Here is a 9,542-nt window from a genome sequence, read left to right on the forward strand (position 1 = left end):
TCGCTCCCTGCTCACAGCTTGCTCTGCTCATGGCGCTCTGTGAGTATCCATAGAAATGGCTCGACTTGGGCTACTCTGCTCAATGATGAGACAGTTACTTTTCACTCTAGACTACGACAAAACTCAAGGAACATTATTATTTTCTGTGAAATAATCGTGATGAGGTTGAAGCCATGTTAAGATCTTACTCAGATTTGACTGTACTGCACAGCAGAGCACGGTGATCAATTTAGTGATACCCGAGCCCTGCCCATACCCTAGTTTTTGAAAAAACAGGCCCAACCCGGGCCCTAACCCGATGTGTAATGTTGGGGCCCGTCGGGCTCGGGTCGGGTAGTAGAGCTCTACACTCCCACAAAGTTGACTTTACATCCATGGCCTTAGATATAGGAATACATAAAGAGATAGTCGTTGTTAAATGGTTGTGATGATTACATTTAATCAACAATCTGTCACATTACTGCATAGGTCAGTAATATTTTGGGGGTAATTGTTGTCTGCCAGGATGACGCAGAGCTGTGTTTGATGTGTGTGTTCTTCTTCTTCTTCTTCTGTGCAGTTTGAGGGCTGTCCCAAGGCCTACTCTCGCCTGGAGAACCTGAAGACCCACCTGCGCTCCCACACTGGAGAAAAGCCGTACGTCTGTGAACACGAGGGCTGCAACAAGGCCTTCTCCAACGCCTCAGACAGAGCCAAGCACCAGAACCGCACACACTCCAACGAGGTACAAACACACGTTCACTCACTCACGCGCGCACACACATACAGTACATGTATGCACTCACGCAAATGCAGGGAAACATACGTGTGCGCACAAACACACACACAGCTCAGCGACAGGTAATTTACCTACACCACTGACTTTATGTGAACATGCTGTCCGTTGCTGGAGGCCTTTAGCGGCAGGTAGCCTAGCGGTTAAGAACTTTGGGACAGTAACCGAAAGGTCTCTCGTTAGAATCCCTGAGCTGACTAGGTGAAAAATCCGTCAATGTGCCCTTGAGCAAGGCACTTAACCCTAATTACTGCTGTAAATCGCTCTGGATTAAAGTGTCTGCTAAATGACTAAAATATACAAATTTAGAAACAGAAGCATCCCCATCTACTCTCCTTCCAGAACATTTAATTAAATAGAACAGTGTACTAATATAATGTTATATACTAACAAAATAATACAATATAATGTATTTCTATGTTCCAGAAACCCTACGTGTGTAAGATCCCGGGCTGCACCAAGCGCTACACAGACCCCAGTTCCCTACGCAAGCACGTCAAGACCGTGCACGGGCCCGAGGCGCACATTACCAAGAAGCAGCGCGGCGACACCTACCCACGACCCCCTCCCCAGGACGGGGGGAATGGACAGGGCTTGTCACCAGGGCAGCTGGGAGGGTACGCAGACCAAAGGGAGTACAACCACTCTACCTCGAAACAGGACGAATGTCTGCAGGTCAAGTCCATCAAGACAGAGAAACCCATGGTGAGCCCCTCTCTAACACTGCATAATGGGATAACCATAGAAATAGAATTACTGCCGCTGGTCCACCAAACACGAATCGTTGAATTGAATGGGGATGCCCATTCTAGTAATTATATTTCTATGGGGGTAACAGCCCAGCTCTATCTGAAATGTCACCCTAATACAGTAGCTTCTAACAACGCTCCATCTATTTTTACTTTAACTCTAACTGTGTAATGTACCGTGATGTTCACGTAAACCCGTGGACCGTACGTGTGTTTTGTGTGCAATCATACCACTTACGAATAACCCTTTAACGAATTAATGTTTTCTTCTGTCCAATTTTCCATGCATTACTCGTCCCTCTCTCTCTCTATGGACAGTGGGTAATCAGGTGAGATTAGGTGTCTCTTCATGTTGCCATGTTGCGTTTGTAAAAAAAAAAAAAAATGTAAACGTATGTCTCTCACTCACCTTGTAATACCCATTCAGTAGCCTGTTGGCCGCTTTCCTTATCTCCTCTTTCCATGTGGCATCAGCATTTGTCTCATTAGTCATCTTTACAAAGCTGTCCATGGTCGTCGCCACTTGGGATTGAGAAATTCTCTTGATTATAATCATTTTCTTTATTTTGAAGTGTAACGTTTGCTCAAAGCAAGTTAAATGCCTTAGAGCAGAACTAACTGCATTTCCAACCATTTCCAATAATGTTTATGTGTAGAATGCCCAACAATGCCTAGGGCTCTATTGTGCAGCCAAATGCATTGGGTGGAACCAAGATGAGATGAGACTAGGCCCATTCAAACTACAAATTCTTGTTTTGCAATTTTGTATGATGCCAAAAAAATTAGAATTTTTCTCTTCACTCCATTTGGGTAAATCAGAGTAAGCCCTTCCTTAGTCAGTCTGAAAATAATCCTTTGTCCACGTGGTTTACAGAAGAAAAGACATTGGACAAACCCACAGCTCTAGGAGGGAAAGATTGTCTGTGTTTACACATATTGTAATGACAGTTGAAAGCAAACCTCCGATGGTTCTGTGGCCTGTAGATTTGAAGGTGGTATTTGGTTATGATCAGACGGAATGCGTTAATATGATCAATCATTGTGTTATTGTTTAATCCTGTGGAAAACATGTCCCAGGCAGCTGCATCACATGGTGTCATTGTGCGTTTTTATCACATGGCTCAGACCTTTAATAAAATAAAATGGTCCTTAAAGTGATACTTCGGGATTTTGGCAAGAGGCCCTTTATCTTCTTTCCCAGAGTCAGATGAACTTGTGGATACCATTTACATGTCTCTGCGTGCAGGAAGTTGCAAACCAGCTCTAGCGCAATTGCTAACTAGCGTTAACGAAACTACCTCTAACTTCCTTCATACTGGAAACAGAGACATAAAAATCCCTTTTATGTGTCCCATAATAATTGAGCTCTCCTATTCTTCCCCTCCCGTCTTTTCTTTTCACCTCCCTCTTCCACCTGTTTTCATCACTTACTTGATACTCACACCCCTATTCCCCCCCGGCAGACGTCTCAGCCAAGCCCTGGCGGTCAGTCTACATGCAGCAGTGACCAGTCCTCCATCAGCGCCTATCCCAGCCGTGGAGTCCAGCTTGCTGTGAGGGGAGGGGTGGGACTAGGACTGGGCGAGGGACTGGGAGAGTACGAGGAGCTGGAGGATGAGGAGGAGAAGGTGTTGGAGGAGTTAGAAGGGGGCTGTGGGGCCCCCATCATGGACTCCACTGTGTCCACAGCCACAGCGGCTACGTTGGCGCTGCAGGCGAGGAGAAGTGTGGGCCGACCCATGAGATGGATGGAGCACATGAAGATGGAGAGGCTGAAGCAGGTGAACGGAGGAGGAGGCCCCATGCCCAGGGTGTCACCCACACCGCCACCCAAGGGACCTGCCACGCTGCCTGCCATCCTGGGGAAGGGTAAGGACCCACCATGGTCATATCCACCACCCTATCTGGGTCCTCTGAGGCTATACACAAAGAAAAATAGTGTTTCATTACAGGGACTTAGTAAGGGTGTGAAGTGTGTTTTACATGCTGTACTCCATGGGCATTCAATATCGCTATTAAACATCCCTGGACGCTGTAAAGGCGAATAGATATGTAAAATAATATTGACACTAGTATTGGGTTGTGAAAATAACTCCAAATGTCTCAGCAGATCTCAGTTTGATTACTTGGAATTTCCCCCTGGCAGATCGGACTTGAATACACAGACGTAAAAAATTCTTAAAATTCTCTGTTCCGCTGGAAATCACTTTCAAACCCATATCGTATCACGCCATATATCATATCAGTGATTAAAGCATGTAATAGAATTTCATGGCCAAACTGTGCCAGTTGTATTTGTGAGAAGGTTGCATCTGTCTGAGGGATCTCTCTTCACTTATATTGTGCTCATCTTTCTCTCTATCCCCGCCCCCCTTCTTTCTCGCCCTCTTTTTTTCTTTCTCCCCCCCACACACCTCCACTACCCCTCCTTCTTCTTCTCTTTTTCTGTCTCCCCTCTCTCTCTCCCTCCCCTATCTTTCTCCTACTCTGTCTCTCCCTCCCTCTCTCTCGCCCTCCTCAGATCCATACCTGGGCAGGTTATCCCAGCCGAAGCCTCCCCCTCGTCCCGAGCTGGGAAGCACAGAACTTACGGTGCTCAGCATGCTCCACAGCATTGAGCGCGGTGACCGGCGGGACAGCTGTGGTAGCGCCACCAGCTCAGCATACCTGAGCAGCAGCCGGCGCTCCTCGGGTATATCGCCGTGCTTCTCGTCGCGGCGCTCCAGCCAGGCATCCCAGAGCGAGGCAGCCAACACCCCTAGTCACCACTACCGCCACCACAACCTCAGCTCCGCCGACTCCTACGACCCCATCTCTACCGACGCCTCACGCCGCTCCAGCGAGGCCAGTCAGTGCGGGGGAGGTGGTGGAGGAGGAGGGGTGTTTGTGAGTGGGGGGTGGGCGGGTGTTGGGGGAGGGACCAAGGGGATGCTCAACCTCACGCCTGCGCAGCACTACTACCTGAAGGCCAAGTACGCTGCTGCCACGGGCGGCCCACCCCCAACACCGCTGCCCAACATAGAGTGCATGAGTCTGAAGACCCGCATGGCCATGATGGGCGAGGTCCAGGACGGAGCTGGAGGCAACTATGTGATGCCTCAACTGGTTAGGTCGCGCCGCTGCAGCGATGGCAGCACCACCAACAGGTACGGGTGCCACGGTGGCTACCGAGACTACTGGCGGAGGGGCTTCTACCCCGGCGAGGGCCCAGGGAACGGTCCGGACCGGAGGGCCAGCGACCCCGTGCGGACCCACCCTCAGCAAGCACCGGAGTTCTTTGGGCTGCCCCAGGTCCAGTGCTTCAGCAGCCTTAACAACATACACCCTCTGCCCCCGCTATCAGGCCTCCAGCACCCCACGGCAAAGGGCCGCAGCTTCAGTCTGCAGAACTACACGCGCTCCGACGTGAACCTACAGAGAGGGGGCCTGCTCTCCTCGCCTTGCCCCCCCAGCATCATGGAGAACACGGCCCTGGAGGCCCTGGCCATGGAGGAAGGGGGGATGCTGGGGGATGAGGACATGCTGCCTGACGACATGGTGCAGTACCTCCGCTCACAGGACAAAGCAGACTCCTACAACAACTACATGGAGAACCAGGTGGCTGGGGACAATGTACATCTCCCTGGGGGGGAGTTACAGGACCAGGACCCAGGGCTGAACCAGTGCTTCCACAGCCCCCAGCAGCACCAACAGCGGCAGGAACTGGAGAGAAAGAGCCCTAGTAAAGACGGCATGCCCATCCAGTGGAATGAGGTGAGCTCAGGGAGCGCTGAGAGGTCTCCACAGAGACAGCCCCAGGCCCAGTCCCAGCAGAGGTGTAGTCGATGGGCCGCCACTGAGCAGCACCAAGGTCTGGCTGCCGGTTTGCCATTAGGGAGGTTTGGGAACATGGTGGTGCAGCCGCAACAATCATTCGCCAGAGAGTTCCAGAACCAACGCTGTGCCCAGCCAGCCCAGTCCCAACCTCAGCCTCCATGCGGGCTAAAGTCAGAGGTGACCACCCACTCCTGCATGGAGATGAAAGGGAATGACCACAACCCCACACACACCTTTGGCCGCCCTGACTTCTCCCAGATCACCCTGGGGCCTCTGCCCCAGGGCTGCCGCCAGCAGAAGTATCACAACCAGACCCAGAACCACAGAACCTCCAGGCAGATCGGAGAAAACCTGCTCCTCAGCCGGGCCTCCATGGACAGCCTATCCAGCCTCTCCCCGGCACTCCACCACCAACTCCTGGCCGCCGCCGCCCCCCTCCGCCTGCAGCAGGCCAACAGCAGGCACCCGGCCAGACCACAGCAATACCTGAATCTCCAACCGAGCACCACCAACGGTAGCCATGTCAACCTAACCCATCAGAACATTTCCCAGCAGCAGCAGAGTCTGAGCAACCAAGGCAGCCACTGCTCCCTGGCCCGTCAGGTATCCGGGCTAAAGCTGGAAGTTCTGGACCAGGGCTTCAGCGACCAGGCTGTATGCTTTGACCCGGTGGAGGCAAAGGCCTCGTCCTTCCCTCCCCTGGAGGAGCAGTGTCTGCTGGAAACCATGACCGAGCAGGTGGGTCTAGACGTGCACTCCTCAGTCCCGGCCTGCCTACTATCTCCGGGTGCCGACCAGGTGACCAGTACGGTGGACACTGGCGTGGGCGGCTCAGCCAATGTGCTAGACGACGTGGTGGCGCTGGACTTCGACACCATGCTGGATAATGTGGGGTTGGGCTACGACCAGAGTAGTCTGGTATCGGGCTTGATCAGCCCCTCCATCTTCCAAGGCCTGTCCTGGACCTCGTCCCGCCTCACCACTCCCCGGGCCTCTGCCACCTTCCACAGCACCGCAGGCATGGTGCCTTCTAACCTCAGCAACATGGCCATCGGGGACATGAGCTCCTTCCTCACCACCCTCGCCGAGGAGAGCAAGTTCCTGGCCATCATGCAGTAACTAACTCCGTCCTTCCTTCGCTCTATCCCTCCCTCCCCTGTCTAAAAGGAAATAGAGGAAAAACCTGATGCATGTAAAGAACTAAAAGAGGAAAAAAGATGGCAACACTTATGACAAAGCGACAAATTATCACAGTTTATTATACTTACCTAAAGTGTTTCCCGAAACAGATTTGTTGCCAAAATGATTTATTTTGTAAAAGTGTCATCCCCTCTCTTCTGAGGCAGGGGATGTGTCAAAAATTATATATAGGTATATTCAATTTCTGTAATGAAGGCTATTTTTGGAAGCCCTTCCCTTTGTATTACTGATGAGCGAGTGAGGCCTCTGATGGCATTTCTGGTCTTGTCCCTTTGGAACATTATTCTGTGTATCGTTGCTGTTTTTTTTGCTGTACACTGTTGATATAAATGCATGTTGTATTCAAGGTCAAACATAAACACTGTCTTCATAAGTACATAGACTAGCCCACATGCTAAGTATCTAATCCTATTGGATGTACCATTTACCATTATGGTCCAACAATCGCGTCATATAAATCCTTATGTTATCAGGTCATAAGAGGGTCAAAGGTCCCCTGGTTGTTATCTTTCTATATTTACTTGTTATAGAAAGATTCTAATTTTGTTAGTATGTTACTTTTGAGAATATGTAAATGTTAGTGTTTCAGTGCTTCTACCAAGTCTTACCAAGTTGGTGTGTTTGACAGAGTATTACGATAATATTCAAAGTCTTTGAATTACAAGCGCCAAAACGTAGCCCTTTAGTTCATACTCCAATGGCTTGATTTGCAATGTCTGTAATGGTACTCACAGGTGTATATATACCAATGTGGGTTTTTTCTCCATATTTTGTTTGTGAAAATCAGATTTTTGTTTTGAGGTGCTTTCTGTAGAAAACAAGCATTTATGGACAGTATGGGACATATTCTTTTTACTTTTTTTATACAACAGATCATCCATTAATTCTAAGCGTAGCACATGATTCACTGATTTTAAAAAAAGGGTACCATTTGTTTTCTGTTTTTTTATCCACAATTTTATTTGACCATTTTAGAAATGTGATCCTTTTTTTGTCTGATAGACATTTATAGTGGATCATCCATATTCTATTCTCCAAAAGAGTACAATATATGTCCTGCCACTATGGAGTGCAGTGACCCTTTCAACAGTGTTAGTATCACCTTGCAATCCCACATGACAGTGTACAGTATTTTAAATAGTTTCAGTGGCAAAGTAATGAGGTACAGAATTGTTTTGATGTTTTTTGGTACTTTTTTGTCTTTGTAGCTGTAGTTGTAGCTGTGCATCGGTGTTTTGTTTTGGAAAAAGTAAGAACTCATTCCCTCGTGAAAGGACCAGAGTGAATGGCCATGAGGTATGTGCCTTAATAAAACCTGCCTGTCGGAAAATAAAAAGATCACTGCCAATCTTCCATTGTTAATTCTGAAAAGAAACACATGTTAAGTGTCTTGTGAGACCTGTAAAATTCACAAACATTTAAATTTTAAAACGGATTATCGAAAAGACTGAAATGTGTGAAATGCATTAACTTTCATGTTTGTTAATCTTTTTTCTTTCTTTTTTTACTATTGCCTTTTTTTTTATACCTGTAAATATATGACTCTTTCTGTAGGTTTAGCTCAGATATGAGGATGAGGCAGAGGGGTCAATAAAGAAATGACTCTTAAAAGCAGGGATTCCCAGACCAGGCAGATTTGGCTCTGAGTGGTGAAGAGCCACTTTGCTCTTTTCTAACTGACCACAAATGTTTGTATGGTTTTAATAAAAAAAAGAAATTATATTTCAAGTCTTCTGTCTTGCATGTGTGCTGGTTTGGATACAATGAAACACAGACTCAGATGGATGTGAACCGATCTTCCATAGGTTACATAGGTTTGTTGGATTTAAAGTCATTAACCCACCACGACAAACAAATAAATGAGAGAATGATCCATTGACTGCGAACGTCACTGCCATTTCTGCATACGACAAACTACATTGGTAAGAATTACTGCATTACCAAGCATTACTAATAAAGTCACTGTCCTTGTAATGGGATTAAATCACTGAACAATCTCTGTCTAAACCTCAGGCTATCAGGTTGAGAGCCTCTGTACTCTCAAATCAAATCTTGTTCCAACATATTGGGTCAAAATCTTTAATTTTAATTTTAAAGAGGATAACTTACACACACATCAAAAGGAAATGCAACTTCTGTTGGACCTCACTGATTGTCTGTACCAACCTCCATGTACCCTCAATTCTTACACATTGAATTATGGATAATCGAAGTCTGTGCTTTTGTTGCCCCCTTCTGATCATCAGTAAGAATTTAAATTCTACACTAACAGTCATGCATGCACTTCAGACCACAAGCCAGTGCCTATCCAAAAACATAAAAATAGATGTATTACCTTCGGGTTTGTCCAAAAATATTGTCAAATCTTCTCCTCAATTGGCTTTTAAATGTATATATAAGCAAATGTAGAAATACTGTGGGTAACACTTCATTTTATGGGGTCCTTTTTACATTCTAATTACCAGTGATGTATATAAACCCTGGAGTGTGTATGTATTTTTGTAGTGGGGACAGTAACATTAATTATCTACATTTGATTTGACTTTATGGACAATGTTTTAAGATATTATTTTTATTTTTAGCTCACATAATACAATTTAAAGGTACTGTATTCATGACATAATATAATTTTTAAAGTATTCATTAAGGTGTCTGTAATAGAAAAATGTGTGTAAAATTAATATAGACATTCATAAATGCATTTCTATAGCTTCCAAAATGTGTTTTACAATGGCGGGGGAGTGCCAAGATGGAGGCACAGCGGCTTCAACACAGCGCCCTCTATCAGTCATTTAGTGTATATACACTACCGGTGAAACGTTTTAGAACACCTACTCATTCAAGGGTTTTCTTATTTGTACTATTTTCTACATTGTAGAATAATAGTGAAGACTTCAAAACTATGGAATCATGTAGTAACCAAAAAATATTTACATTTTGTATATTTGAGATTCTTTAAATAGCCACCCTTTGCCTTGATGACAGCTTTGCACACTCTTAGA

At 46.6% G+C, this 9,542-nt stretch overlaps 1 protein-coding gene across 1 annotated transcript in view; it reads left to right on the plus strand.

Moving 5' to 3' along the window:
- The window catches only part of LOC139420492 (transcriptional activator GLI3-like), a 171,477-nt gene extending 163,215 nt beyond the window's left edge, over positions 1-8,262 (plus strand). The window contains exons 12-15 of the mRNA XM_071170697.1: positions 560-724; positions 1,202-1,480; positions 2,988-3,393; positions 4,046-8,262. Coding sequence (XP_071026798.1) covers positions 560-724; positions 1,202-1,480; positions 2,988-3,393; positions 4,046-6,459 — 3,264 coding nt within the window. The 3' untranslated portion in view covers positions 6,460-8,262. The remainder of the gene's footprint in view (positions 1-559; positions 725-1,201; positions 1,481-2,987; positions 3,394-4,045) is intronic.
- The last annotated feature ends 1,280 nt before the right edge of the window (positions 8,263-9,542 follow it).

This window comes from Oncorhynchus clarkii, chromosome 11 (assembly GCF_045791955.1).
Source record: "Oncorhynchus clarkii lewisi isolate Uvic-CL-2024 chromosome 11, UVic_Ocla_1.0, whole genome shotgun sequence".
Lineage (NCBI taxonomy): Eukaryota > Metazoa > Chordata > Actinopteri > Salmoniformes > Salmonidae > Oncorhynchus > Oncorhynchus clarkii.